Source organism: Chiloscyllium plagiosum, chromosome 3 (assembly GCF_004010195.1).
Source record: "Chiloscyllium plagiosum isolate BGI_BamShark_2017 chromosome 3, ASM401019v2, whole genome shotgun sequence".
NCBI lineage: Eukaryota > Metazoa > Chordata > Chondrichthyes > Orectolobiformes > Hemiscylliidae > Chiloscyllium > Chiloscyllium plagiosum.
The window spans coordinates 132,633,281-132,648,303 of NC_057712.1; the positions used below are offsets into that span (position 1 = coordinate 132,633,281).

Genomic DNA, 15,023 nt, shown 5'->3' on the forward strand with positions numbered 1-15,023 from the left:
CACTTCTGTCTTTGACTGGCCCTATTCCTACCCTAATCATCCTTTTATTCCTTACATACCTATAGAAAGCTTTAGGATTCGCTTTTATTCTATTTGCTAAAGACTGCTTGTGTCCTCTCTTTGCTCTTCTTAACTCTCTCTTTAAATCCTTCCTAGCTGATCTGTAACTTTCCATCACCTCATCTGAACCATCTTGCCTCATCAACACATAAGTCTCCTTCTTCTTAACAAGAGATGTAATTTCTGTAGTAAACCACGGTTGCCTTACCTTATCAGTTCCTCCCTGCCTGACAGGGACATACGTATCAAGGACACGCAATACCTGTTCCTTAAACCAGCTCCACATTTCCATTGTCTGCATCCCCTGCATTTTGCTACCCCATTCTACACATCCTAATTATTGCCTAATCGCATTATAATTGCCCTTGCCCCATCGATAACTCTTGACCTGTGGCATGTACCTATCCCTTTCCATCGCTAAACTAATCATAACTGAATTATGGTCACCCTCTCCAAAGTGCTCACCTACAACTAAATCAAACACCTGGCCTGGTTCATTACCAAGAACTAGATCCAGTGTGGCCTCCCCTCTTGTCGGCCCTTTAACAAACTGTGTCAGGAAACCCTCCTGTACACATTGGACAAAAACTGATCCATGCAATGTACTGGAGTTATAGCACTTCCAGTCAATGTTGGGGAAGGTAAAGTCCCCCATAATGACCACCCTATTCCTTTCACTCCTAACCAGAATAATTTTGCTAATCTTCTCTTTCATCTCCCTGGAACTCTGCGAAGGCCGATAAAAAAACTACAAGCAGTGTGACCTCTCCTCTCCTGCTTCTAATCTCAGCCCACACTATCTCAGTAGATGGGTCCTCAACAAAAGTTCTCTCAGCCACCGTTAAACTATCCTTGACTAACAAAGCCACACCACTCTCTCTTTTACCGCCTTACCTGTTTTTAATGAAAGATCTAAACCCTGGAACCTGCAACATCCATTCCTCAACCTGCTTTATCCGTGTCTCCGAAATGGCCACAACATCGAAGTCCCAGGTACCTAAGTGTTTGAAATTCAAGCAGTTTCACCTGACTTACATTCACTGCAATGTATCATAACTTGATTGTTTGTACTAGGAGGCAGTCACAACTCTTAGAATAGTGTGTTCTGATATGGACATTAGTCAAAGATAATAGGATGTGACTGCCCATGAGACAGTCAGGGGATCCAGAGTACAAGAATACAGGAGTTAACTTTTGCAAATGTTCAAGAGGTTTGATGGTCTCTTAGATTATTTGGACAAAGTGCAGCTGTAGGATGGATGAACAAAATGACCATGGCACTGTGGTACAGATAGCCATCCAAGCTCAGGGGGAGAGAGGAAGGTGTAAAAGGAATGTAGTGGCAGTAGGGGGTCAGCCTAGCTGGGAGAGTGACATTTTCTTGTGAAAAAAAATGAGTCCAGATAGCTACGATGTCTGTCTGGTGCTAGGGTTCAGGATCTTCACTGTGGGCTGGATCAGGATTTGGGAGGGGGTGAATCTAGCTGTCATGGTACATGTTGGTACCAATGACATAGGTAGAATTGGGAAAGAGGTTCTGCATAGCCACTATAAAGATCTCGGCATCAAATTAAGAAGCTAAATCTCAAAGGGAATAATCTCTGGATTATTACCTGGGACACCTGCAAATTGGCATTGGGTAAACAAGGTTAGAGAAATGAATGCATGGGTGAAAGGCTGGTATGGGAGAAGTGAGTTCTGGTTTGTGGCACATTGGCATCATACTGCAGCTGTATTGGTAGGACAGTCTACGCTGGAACCATAATGGGACTGGTGTTGTTATAAATTGTATAATCAAGCAAGTAGAACAGGTTTAAACTAATTAGTGGAGGCCAGGGCTCAGTTTGGGAAGTTACAATGAAGCAAAGGGTAGAGAAAATGCAACTGAGGAAGGAATTAATGTAGGAAATTATAACCTGACAATAATAGGAAGGAGAAAGTGAGGACTGCATTCCTGATCCTCGGATACTGCCTGACCTGCTGTGCTTTTCCAGCGCCACAATGATAGGAAGGAACAGATAAGGCAAATATACAAGCAAATCAGCAGATACAATTAGAGATTATGAAAATAATAAAAGGACAAAACTTAAGGCACTGTATTTGAATGCATGTAAAGTTTGAACGCATGTAATGTTTGAAACAAAACACATCAGTCTCGAGGGGATAATAGTATTGAAGGCTGAACTGTTGTCAATGTGTAGCATTCTTACATAGCTGTTCTTGGTGTCAACATGTTCTAGAGAGAAAGGAAGGGCAAGTCATTTGGCATCTGACGTGGATTTGTTGGTCTGATAGGCAAATTGGAGTGGGTCAAGAGAAGTGGGGCGGCTGGAGTTGATTAATGCCATGACCAGTCTTTCAAAGTATTTCATGACTACCAAAGTTAGGGCCATTAGGCGGTAGTCATTAAAACATGCAGAATGAGCCTTCTTAGGCACAGGATGATGTTGGACCTCTTGAAACAGGCAGGGACAGTGGCCTGCTGCAGGGAGAGGTTGAAGATGTCCGAGAAAACCTCTGTCAGTTGATCTGTGCATGCTCTGAGTGCACGGCCTGGTACTCCGTCTGGTTCCATTGCTTTCCATGGCTTCGCACAAAGAAAAACTGATCTTATCTCTGATCTGATAGGTTCATCAGGACTTGTTGGAATAGATGTTACCTCTCTGCCGAAGTTCTGCTCAAAGCGAGCATAGAAGACAAGATCTCTCTGTTGTACAACACTCCCCAGGGCCCTACCACTGACTGTGTACGTCCTGCTCACATTTATCTAAATTAATCTCCAACAGCCATTCTTCACATGTTTCCTCCCATGGTTTTGAGGCCACCAAAGCTGGAACCTGAAATGTTCAAGGATGATTGACCATTTGGAAGACAGGAGGAAAGGAAAAAGAGACAGCTCTATCAATACAGGGTGAAATCAGTACAATAGTGAGAAATGTTCATGGAGGGGGAAAAAGCCCATAATATCAGGGCTTATACTGTTAGCAGTCACTATAGGTGTGAAGTCCTGAGCCAAAACTGTGGTGCTGGAAAAGCAAAGCAGATCAGGTAGCATCCGAGGAGCAGGAGAATTGACATTTCGGGCATAAGCTCTTCATCAGGAAGGGGGTGAAGTCCTGAGTTCCTTTTGGAGTTGGTGAGAACATTTCTTCAGAAGTAGAAGGCTATGGAGGTATGAGGGAGGAAAAGGCATTAGAGGCATGAGCTTTGCAAACACATGTTCAAGAATAAGGTTTTTAGATTACTTACAGTGTGGAAACAAGCCCTTCGGCCCAACAAGTCCACATTGACCCGCCGAAGCGCAACCCACCCAGACCCTACATTCCCCTACATTTATCTCTTCACCTAACACTACGGGCAATTTAGCCTGGCCAATTGACCTAACCTGCACACTTTTGGATTGTGGGAGGAAACCGGGGCACCTGGAGGAAACCCATGCAGACACGGGGAGAATGTGCAAACTCCACACAGAGAGTGGCCTGAGGTGGGAATTGAACCCGGGTCTCTGGCGCTGTGAGGCAGCAGTGCTAACCACTGTGTCACTGTGCCACCAACTGGTTTCTGGAAGAGATATGATTAAATTCACAGAGATTTACCGAAAGGAAAGCAAAGAAAGCCTTTACAAAAGGAAAAAAAAAGTGAATTATGAAAGAGAAGTAGAAAAATATAGGAAGACAGTCAAAACTTCTACATGTATATAAAAGGAATAGCAGTAAGTGAATTCTGGCCCTTTAGCAGGTGAGTCTATGGAATTAATATTGGGAAATAGCAAAGGCTTTGAACAAATATTTTGCAATTGTCTTCAAAGCAGAAGAGATGAAAAGCATCCTAAAGTTAGTCAAAAAAAATCAAGTGGCAAAAGGGAAGAAAGAATACAAAATGATAAGAGCTACGAGAGAAAAAGTAATAGGAATAGTAATGGATTTAATATTGACAAGTCCTATCAAACTGATTATCTTAAACAAAGAATCATAATTCAAATGGCTGCAGAGAAAGTGGATGCACTGATTGTAATCTGCCAGATTCTTCAGGTATTAGCAAATATAATCAGAGGGTGCTGAGACATTGCTCATTTGCACTCTGGGAGTTGACTTTGCAGTCAGTGCTGGTGTGACAGGCATCGTGGAAGAACATGGTGTTAAAGAACGGTCAACCCAAAACATTACATTACTTTAGTGTTTCCATCCCTCCTTTCTCCTCTAACCAAAACAAAAGGCAAAGTTCAGAGGACAGGAGACACAACATCATGAGATGAAGGTTGGTAGCGAGCGTTTCAGGCCAGTAAACGAACGTGAGCCTAAACAACTTCTGGAAACTGTTGTTGGTAAATAGCAGGTAAGTTTTGAAAAATTATTATTGGAGCAGAGAACACCAGCACGTTCAAGTTAGTATTAGAAGTATTTGACATTGTAAGGATTAATTAAGTTAAAGGTGTAAGACATGGCAGGGTATACAGAATCAACATTTGGCTGAAAAGATTGTGTGAGGAAGGGGGTTAAGATTTACGGGGCATTGGGACCAGTTCTGGGGAGGTGGGACCTGTACATAGTGGATGGATTTGTACAGTTTCCAATCAGGGAGTCTTTTTTGTACAATTTCCAATCACAGATTCCCGAGCTGACGTATAAAAAGATGCTGACACTCTGGTACCTAACTCTGAATGAGGCAGTTCTAAAGTCAAGAACTGTTCAAATAAAGGGTGACTTGGTTACGAATACCAGCCTCTGTGGAGCTATTTCACTCCCCGCATATTGTTAATTAGTTATCTTCTGTTGGTTTCTGAAGGCTTCCCAATCCTCTGATATCCCAATAATCTTCACCATATTGTACGCTTTTCCTTTTGCTTTTTATGCTGTCCCTGAAGTCCCTTGTCAGCAAAGGTTGCCTCAGCTTCTGCTAAGTATGCTTCTTTCTTGGGGTGAATTTCTGCTGTGCCTCCTGAATTACCAGAGAAACTCTTGCCATTGCTGCTCCACCACCTTCCCTGCTAGGTTTGCTGACCAATCAACTTTGTCCAACTCCTCATTCATGACTTTATAGTTACCTTTACTCAATTGTAATACAATTACACCTGATTACAAATTATTCTTGTCAAATCACTGGGTGAATTCTATCATTAGGGGTTCCTTCACCTGAAGTTCCTTAATCCCATCTGCCTTATTACAAATCATCAAATCCAGAACTATCTGTTACCTATTGGCGTCTACCACAAGCTGCTACATAAAAACCATCTCATAAACATTCCACCAAGCTTTTTTCTTGAGATCTGCTACCAACCCAATTTTCCCAGTCCATCTGCATGTTGAAGATCCCAGGATTATTTCTTACATGCCTTTTCTATCTCCTGATTTATTTTCTTCCCCACATATTCTTCCTTTGCTGTTCTTAACACTATCCACAAAGATTCTATGCCTTCCGATTCTATATCATTTCTTGCTATTTGGAATTCAGCAGTCAAAGCTGGATCACTGAATATATTGAAAGCCCAGTTAGGCAGAAATTTAGGCTGTCAAGAGTCAAGGACTAAAGGCTCAGGCAAGAATGTGAAATTAAAGCCACAATCAGATCAACCATGATCTGACTGAATCATCGAGTAGGTGGAAGGGGCCAAATGGCCAAGTCCAGCTCCTATTTCTTATGTTCTCTATTTGTCTGAGATGAACTATGCTCTCCCACAATTGTCTACTGCCCACCATACACAGGACCAGAGATCCAGCCCTTATAGGCTCGAGATGAGAGTAATGCAAGAATGCATTATGTATGATGCTGTTTACGTGTAACAGTAGCAGCACATTGCAAATGCAGGTTTCTAATTGGAGATTTATATTAATGCAACATAAACAATACTATTTGTTTAATGTTAAGTGAGGACTTCTTGTTACAGGAGTACATGTGTATGTTAATAAGCATACTGTCTTTTTAATGGAAGGCTCCGGAAAACTGAGTGAAGAAGATGCTGAGTTGTAACCAACTGGTAAAGGTACACTAAAAATAAGATCTATATAGACTGGCTCTTTCTAAACTTCACATAACTCAGAATAGTGTCCCATCCCTGAATGCTGCTTCAAACCTACCAACTCTTCCAGTGAGTCTAGTGGCCTGAAATTTACCTTAGCAAAATACAAAATTTCCTTGCATAAGTATTAAAGCTTTGTGCAAATAACGTTAATGATAATGATTTTGAGGTGACCTCAGAAGAATAGAAGAAATCATACCAGACTTGTAACATGCACCCAGTTTCTCTCAAATGCTACCAGACATGCTGAGTTTCTACAGTATTCACTCTGATAGCATTCCACCAACTTTTGAAACTGTATAATATATATTTGTTTACTGATGGTGTTACAGAAAGTGTCAGAGAAGGTGACTTTTTACAAGTGTCTTTGTTGTATTGTAAAAGTGCAAATCGCATTGTGTTCTTACCTTGTCATTAGCCTGACTTATTCGCCAGAGTATTCATCTGGTCTACACTACTGATTTCACCTGATGTACAATAGTTAACATCAGCTCAAGGAATGGGAGGGCGCAGTGGTACTGAACCTTAAGATACATATGCATAATTTTATTTTCTAAAATTGATGCAGGTCTATTCAAAAATCCTCAGCTAATTATGATTATAAAATATTATTCAAATATTTACAAAAATTATTGTAATAATAATATTGTGATAAAATGACCGCATGTTCTTTTTCTTGATAGTCTTTACCTTTAACATTTTTGACTGACTTGCTTTTAAAACATTGATTACTGCCTTGCAATGCTGGCCTCTGAGCTGTTCGATGATGGAATTGAACTTAGCAGACATGCATTTCCAATATTCCAATTCAGTGAGTGGACCTGAATTTTCAGCTTCTTTTCTCACTTGATTGCTTTGTGCCAGTACCTACAGTTTAAAAAAAAGGAGACCTTAATGTTTGTAGTTTCTCTGACATTTTAGGAAAATAGAGCTGAGGAGCAGGACGAGGTCCTTTGGCACTTTGGCACTTCTACCATTCAATTTACAGTTGATCTGGTTGTGGGCTCAGTTTCACTTTACAATCTGCATCCCATAACCATTGATTTCCTTGTCTATTGTTATAAAGAGGAAAGGTCAAACCCCTGATAATTAAACCCAAACACCTAGAGAACCTTGCCTTACCTTTATAATCTGTTAAAAGGAATGGTTAGATGAAATAAAATCCCTGATAAGTAACAATTTATCGATTTGACCCTAACAGTGAACAAAGTAGCAGAATTACTAACAAACTGTTATGACATGGCAGTGAACCACTCTGTTAATTCAAAATAAACACCCAGAAGAGTTCATTTCACCTCAAAATCTGGTAAAATACATGAGTGACAGAGAACTCCCAAAATTCACTATTTAAAGAAAATAATATCAATTTATTCTTTAACTCTAAAAGTAAACATTAAACCATAACTATTTATAACTCTAAGCCTTCCTTTCTCTTAACTGCTTAGTACCTGCCTCCAACTCTACAACAATATGTTGTTCCAATAAACACATTAAAATTACATCAACTTAATTTCAAAGCTATACAGCGGCTGTCGTCTCCGGTGTTTTTTTTCAGCTGAAAATTTCCCTGAGTCATCTTCTTTCTTCTACTGCAAAGGTGTTTCATATGAAAAGGTAACTTTGATAGACAGTGTTTCAATCTTTTGGGTCTCTCTCTCTCAATGGCAGTTACTCTGTCTGACTTTCAAAATGCCTGTTTTTTTAATATCCCCAACATCAGATTGTCTCATTGTTTGATGTTGGCAAAAACAACAAATTCAATTTCGATTGGAGTTTAGTATCTGGGAGCATAATTTAAATTAGGAGAAGGGGAGGACTACAGATGCTGGAGATCAGAGACGAGAGTGTGATGCTGGAAAAGCGCAGCAGGTCAGCCAGTATCCAAGGAGGAGAATCGACGTTTTGGGCATAAGTTATTCCTGATGAAGGGCTTATGCCCAAAACATCGATTCACCTGCTCCTCGGATGTTGCCTGATCTGCTGTGCTTTTTCAGCATAGTTTAAACTGATTGGTTAAATTTGAATTGCTGTCAAAACAGCAACCAATTCAGGTATCTATTTCACAGCCAAATGTAACATATTTTCAATCATCCAGTACACTCTCAGACTGTTACCTAGTCATATGGCAGGTGCTTGTAAGCTGTCAGTGCAAAACAGCATTCATTCTCTCTTAAAAGGTACAGTACATGCGTTCAACTTCATAATAAAACTAAACAACTCTCCCCTAACTATTAATTCCTATCCAAACTAAGTTCAACTGGTATTTTGTTCCAATAACACACAAGTCCCACTTATACAAACCCAAGTAATATGAAAAAATAAATTAAGACTTAGGTTCTCAAAGTCTACACTGAATATATCTCCTGGAATGCTCTGCCTTCTCCATTGTCTCTCCAGTCATAAACGACTTTCTTCTGCTGATCCTGCTATCAGGGATATTTTCTCTGTGAATTCTTCTGTGAGGACTGTTAGTTCAAAGTGTCATGGTACATTTTACAGAGACATGGTGCATTTTTAGAGAGTTTAGAGATATCTTGTGAGAGCTAAATGTATATTTCTCACACCGATTTTCAAAAACTCTCCTTGTATACCTTGGATGACACATCAATTTTTGTAGATTAGCATTGAGTTAAATTAATTGGCTAATTCAAGCTAGTTCCCAAAACATCAAAACAAGCTTAAGGTTTCCAATCACATAGCCAATTGATACATGTTTCAATTTCAGACTTGTCTGTAATCTGCATTTACTTACACACATTTTTCTGTATAAATCTCTAAGCTTAGAAAAGCACTTTACTTCTTAAAGGAATCATGCATTAGAGTAATAGAGATGTACAGCATGGAAACACACCCTTCAGTCCAAGCCATTCATGCTGACCAGATATCCTAACCCAATCTAGTCCCATTTGCCAGCACCTGATCCATATCCCTCTAAACCCTTCCTATTCATATACCCATCCAAAAGCCTTTTAAATGCTGCAATTGTACCAGCATCCACCACTTCCTCTGGAGCTCATTCCATAAATGTACCACCCTCTGCATGAAACATTGCCCCTTAGGTCTCTTTCATATCTTTCCCCTCTCACCCAGACCTATGCCCTCTAGTTCTGGACTCCCTGACCCCAGGGAAAGACTTTGTCTATTTACCCTATCCATTACCCACATAATTTTGTAAACCTCTATAAGGTCACCCCTCAGCCTCCGATGCTCCAGAGAAAATAGTCCCAGCCTGTTCAGCCTCTCCCTATAGCTCCAAAAATCCAACCCTGGAACAATCCTTGCAAATCTTTTCTGAACCCTTTCAGGTTTCACAACATCTTTCTGATAGGAAGGAGACCAGAATTGCACGCAATATTCCAACAGTAGCCTAACCAATGTCCTGTACAGCCATAACATGACCACCCAACCCCTGTACTCAATACTCTGACCAATAAACGAAAGCATATCAAACACCTTCTTCACTATCTTATCTATGTGCGACTCCACTTTCAAGAAGCTGTGAACCTTCACTCCAGGGTTTCTTTGTTCAGCAACACTCCCTAGGACCTTACCATTAAGTGTAAACATCCTGCTAAGATTCTTCCCCCCCACCAAACATTTTTTTAAACCAAACTCTAGCATCCTGCCTTCTAATTCACGATTACTCTGCACAACTTTGTAACATTCTCAAAAGCTTAACTAACATAGCCTTGAATAAATTTAAAGATCCAGCCTCCATTACTTTCTATGGAAGAGAATTCCAGCCTCTGAAATAAAAAGAATCCTCTCTTTGTCTTAAAAGGAAGATATTTTGTTTTTAAACTGTCTTCCAGCTTTAGTCTCCCTCATGACAGATGTCCTCCGAGTATCCAGTTTGTCCAGACCAACCAACACCTTACAGGTTTCAACAAAAAAAAACTCATTTTTCTCAACTCTCATGGACGTAGGCCTAACTTAGTCAAACTTTCTTCACAGAAATAAATAGAATGCACCTTTTCAAAAGTGTTTTGAAAGCAATGATATATTTGTTTCCAAACAAGAGGCCAAAAATCTAAACATACTCCAAATGTGGTCTCACAAACGCCCTGCACATTTATAATGAAACTTCTTTTCTTGTATGTTACATTCAACTTGCAAATGGAATGTGGCATTTTTTTTCCCCAATGAGTTGCTATACCAGTATACGATCTTCATGATTCCTATACCAGAACACTCAGATCTTCCATACCACAGAATGTCCCTCCATTTAAACAGCATTTCAATTCTTCCAAACAAAATACATAATCTCACATTAATTCACATTCTATTCCAACTACCATAACATAACCTATCTGTCACTCATATTTTAACAGATTATGAGGCGAGGTGAGCTATTCTGAGTGTTTGGTTTACCACCGTGTCATAATAGTTTGGGGGCTTAGTCTGGGATTTGGATGGATTTCAACAGAGTTAGACAGATACAGTCTGAGATTCAGACAGATTTGGGGTACAAAAGGTCCCACAAATGTAAACACTTGCCGATTAGTGTCCTGGATCTTTAAATAAAATGTAGGTGAGACAATTTGCTTAATTTCAGTTACTTGGAGATGGTTAAATTAAAAGAGAGAGAAATGGCTCTTAAGATTGCTAAAGAGGGTCTAGGTTTTGAAGATCCTTCCCAAATTTGCCAAAAAAGTTTAGAAAGATAAGAGGAAGGATATATTTTTAGAATTGGGTTTAACCAGGGACAAAAGAAAAGCTGAAAATTTAATGGAGTTGGTCAAGCACTCAGGTGTATCAGAGAAACAGACAAGTGCAGTAGAATTTGTAAAACTTAAATTGCAATTGAGGCAAATGGAGTTAGAAGATAAAGAAAGGGAGAGAAGTTTCTTAGCTGAGCAAAAAGAGAGAGAGAATTTGAACTTCAGAAGTTGTGAATTAGTCAGCAAAGTCAACATGATGGAGATGAACAGAAAGGTAATGATATATACAAACATGTTTCAACATTGTCAGATTTTGATGAGAAAGATGTCAAAGCTTTCATTATTTCATTTGAAAAATTGGCTTGGCAAGATGGAATGGCCAGAGAACTTGTGGGTAACTTTCGGGCATAAGCCCTTCCTAAAGAAGGGCTTATGCATGAAACGTCGATTCTCCTGCTCCTTGGATGCTGCCTGACCTGTTGCACTTTTCCAGCAACACATTTTTCAGCTCTGATCTCCAGCATCTGCAGTCCTCACTTTCTCCAACTTGTGGGTAATGCTAGTTCAGACTGAGCTGGTAGGCAGAGCTAGTGAAGTACTTGCAGCGCTAGATTAGAGTCGTGTTGGAAAAGCACAGCAGGTCAGGCAGCATCTGAGGAGCAAGAAAATTGACGTTTCGGTCAAAAGCCCTTCATCAGGTTTCCTGATCTCCACCATCTGCAGTACTCACCTTCGCCTATTCGTAGTGCTGTCAGATGAGGGAGTCAAGAGATTATGCAGATGTCAAAAAGCCTATTTTGAGTGCTTATGAATTAGTACCAGAAATGCATAGACAGTAGTTTAGAAACATGAAGAAACCAGGTCAGACTTATGTTGAGTTCGAAAGAATTAAACATAGTAATTTTGATAGATGGGTGTGGGCCTTAAAAATAGAAAAGACCTAAGAGGCTCTAAGAGAGATTATTCTGTTGATGTAGTTTAAAACTCACTTCCAGAGATGATATGATTTCATGTGGATGAACATATAGTTCAAGAAGTAAGAAGAGCAGTAGAGATGGCAGATGAATATGTGTTGGTGCATCAGGCAAAATTTAGCTTCCAGCAAGAATTTCACTCTGTCAGAGATAAAAATTGGGAGAAGGGGAGATTCTACACTACAAAACACAGAGTAGAGCACACTGGTAATAGTTCACCACAGGTGAAAATAGAAGCCCAAGAGGGTGGAAAGGAGGTGAAAGGCCTCAGATGATTCCACTGTGGTAAGGTGGGACATGTAAAGTCACAGTGCTGGTCATTGAAGAAAGGCACTGTGGGAAAAGACGTGGTAAAAGAGGCTAAGCCAATGGGATTAGTGGAAGTAGTAAAGGAAACCCCCAACAAGACTCGAGGAGCTGCAGGAGAGTGCACAGTCTAGGCAGGGGCTGGATATTGAGTTAGGGCCCAATCCCTGTAAAGACGTAACCTCTGTAGGTAAAGATTACTCAGGAAGAACAGGGGGAGAAGGGAAAGGAGTTATAACTTTGAGAGATACGGTACCTAATCAGTCTCTAACAGTTTCAAATGAACATATATGTACTCTTTCTGACATGTTACCTGAGAGAGTAGTAACTTGTGGAATAGATGGTCAGAAATTTTGTATTTAGAATAAACTATATTCCTGGAACTGATACTCTGTCAATCACTCCCACTGTTACTTCCCTAGTCTTGATTTTGCTCTCCAACTTGTGCAAGATCACTCTGGAGAGCCAAATCAAGACTCGGGAAGTAACAGTGGGAGTGACTGACAGAGAATCAGTTCCAAGCATATAGTTTGTTCTTTGGAACGATTTTGCAGGATCCAAAGTAGGAGTGACACCCCTTGTTGTGGAGAAGCCAAATGAAGACCATGGAACTGGCATGTTAAAAGAAAAACACCCTGGATTTTTTCAGACTATATAGCAACAGGATCCCACTGTCATAATCACAGCAAGAATGAAAAACTAAAGAGAAAAACAAAGGAGTTGAGGTTCAGTTGGCTGACACCCTGTTTGATGTAATGTTGCAGGAAAAGCTTGAACTGTCAAAGGGTTAGGCAGACGTGTTTATTCCTGAAAGGCTAGTGGACTTAACTCAACATATATAACTCAACTCAAGATATATATATTGATGCATACTCAGAAAAGAAATCAGAATGTATTCCTGAGAGTTATTATCTTAAAGATAGAATCCTAAGATGAAAATGGAAACCATGGTAGGTTAGTGAGGAGGAGAAATGAGAGGAAGTGCACCAGATGTGTTGACAGTAGCATACAGGCAGGAAGTATTATAGATAGCAGATGAATTACCAGTCGGAGGTCTTCTTCAAGGGTGAGGAAGACTCAGGCACAAAAGCACTTCTAGTGGCCTGGACTGCACAAGGATGTGGTTAAGTTTTGCCATACATGTCATACATGCCAAATGGTAGGTAAACCACGGGCAATAACAAAACCAGCACCTTTGTTGCTGATTCTCATACTCAAAGAATCTCTCACTTGGATGATGACTCATTGTGCAGGTCCCCTCCCTAAAACTAAAGGTGGGAACCAGTATTTGCTAACTATTATGGATGTGTCTACCAGATTTCCAGAGGCAATTCCATCACGGAGTATTTGGGCAAAAAGAGTTAGTAGCTCTCTTTATGTGGTATGGGCTATCCAGAGAGATTCAGCCAGACCAAGGGTCTAATTTACTGCTAGGAAGTCATGGATAGGTTAGGCATACGTGTCTCCATTATGCCTACAACATCGTGGTTCCAAGTACTGATCCAAGCTCTAAGTTCATCTCCCTTATTCCTGATACTCCTTACACTAAAGTCATGGGTAATGCTAGTTCAGACTTAGCTGCTAAGCAGAGCTAGTGAGGTATTTGCAGTGCTGTCAAATGAGGGGTCGAGATATTATGCAGATGTTAAAAAGGCTAATTTGTTATGTTACACATTGGCACCAATGACAATAGTAAGAAAAGGGATGAGGATCTAAAAAGTGATTTCGGGGAGTTAGGTTGGAAGCTAAAAAGCAGGACGAGCAGAGTAGTAATCTCAGGATTACTACCAGTGCAACATGCTGGTGAGGCGAGGAACATGGAGTGGGTGCAGCTAAACAGGTGGCTACAAGGCTGGTGCAGGAGGGAGGGCTTCAGATACCAGAGGTCATTGGGGTACCTTCTGGGGAAGGTAGGACCTGTACATGAAGAATGAGTTGCACTTAACCTGGAGGAGAACCAATGTGCTAGGCGGGAGTTTTGCTAGAGCATTTTGGGAGGGTTTAAATGAGTTTGGCAGGGGGATGGGAATCAGAGCTACACATCAGAGGGTAGTTGTTGAACAGGTAGAAGTAGAGTGCAGAGATTCTGTCAGGAAGGATACACAGTTGATAGGTTGAAGGGATGGCTTAAAATGTGTGTGTTTCAATGCAAGGAATTTCAAGAATAAGAGTGGTGAACTTAAAGCATGGATCAGTACTTGGAACCTCGATGTTGTGGTCATAATGGAGATATGGATTTCACAGGAACATGAATGGTTGCTGAATGTTTCAGGGTTTAGAACTTTTAAAACAAACAGTGAGGGAGGTAAATGAAGAGAGGGAATAGCATTGTTAAAGAATGCATTACAGCTGCAGAAAAGGAGGTTGTTGAGGAGGGTTTGTCAGTATGGGTGAAGTCAGTAACGGGAAAGGAGCAGTCACTTTATTGGGTGTTTTCTGTAGAACCCCTAATAGGACCAGAAAAATGGAAGAACAGATTGAACAGCAGACCTTGCAAAGGTGCAGATGTAACAGAGTTTCTGTTATGGGTGACTTTAACTTCCCCAATATTGTAGGGAGTCTCCTTACTACAGATGGTCTGGATGGAACCGAATTTGTTGGTCTGTCAAGGAAGTAGTCCTGACTCAACATGTAGATAGGAGAAAGTGAGGACTGCAGATGCTGGAGATCAGCTGAAAATGTGTTGTTGGAAAAGCGCAGCAGGTCAGGCAGCATCCAAGGAGCAGGAGAATCGACGTTTCAGGCATGAGCCCTTCTTCAGGAATGAGGAGAGTGTGCCAAGCAGGCTCAGATAAAAGGTAGGGAGGAGGGACTTGGGGGAGGGGCATTGGAAATGCGATAGGTGGAAGGAGGTTAAGGTGAGGGTGATAGGCCGGAGAGGGGGTGGGGGCGGAGAGGTCAGGAAGAAGATTGCAGGTTAGGAAGGTGGTGCTGAGTTCGAGGGTTGGGACTGAGACAAGGCGGGGGGAGGGGAAATAAGGAAACTGGAGAAATCTGAGTTGTGCC

The 15,023-nt window shown here is 40.8% G+C and overlaps 1 protein-coding gene across 1 annotated transcript in view; it reads right to left on the reverse strand.

Annotated features, from left to right (window-relative positions):
- The window catches only part of LOC122540179 (dynein axonemal heavy chain 8-like), a 1,249,383-nt gene that overhangs the window by 1,083,714 nt on the left and 150,646 nt on the right, over window positions 1-15,023 (reverse strand). Inside the window, exon 8 of the mRNA XM_043675521.1 lies at window positions 6,767-6,943. Within this exon, the coding sequence (XP_043531456.1) occupies window positions 6,767-6,943 (177 nt within the window). The remainder of the gene's footprint in view (window positions 1-6,766; window positions 6,944-15,023) is intronic.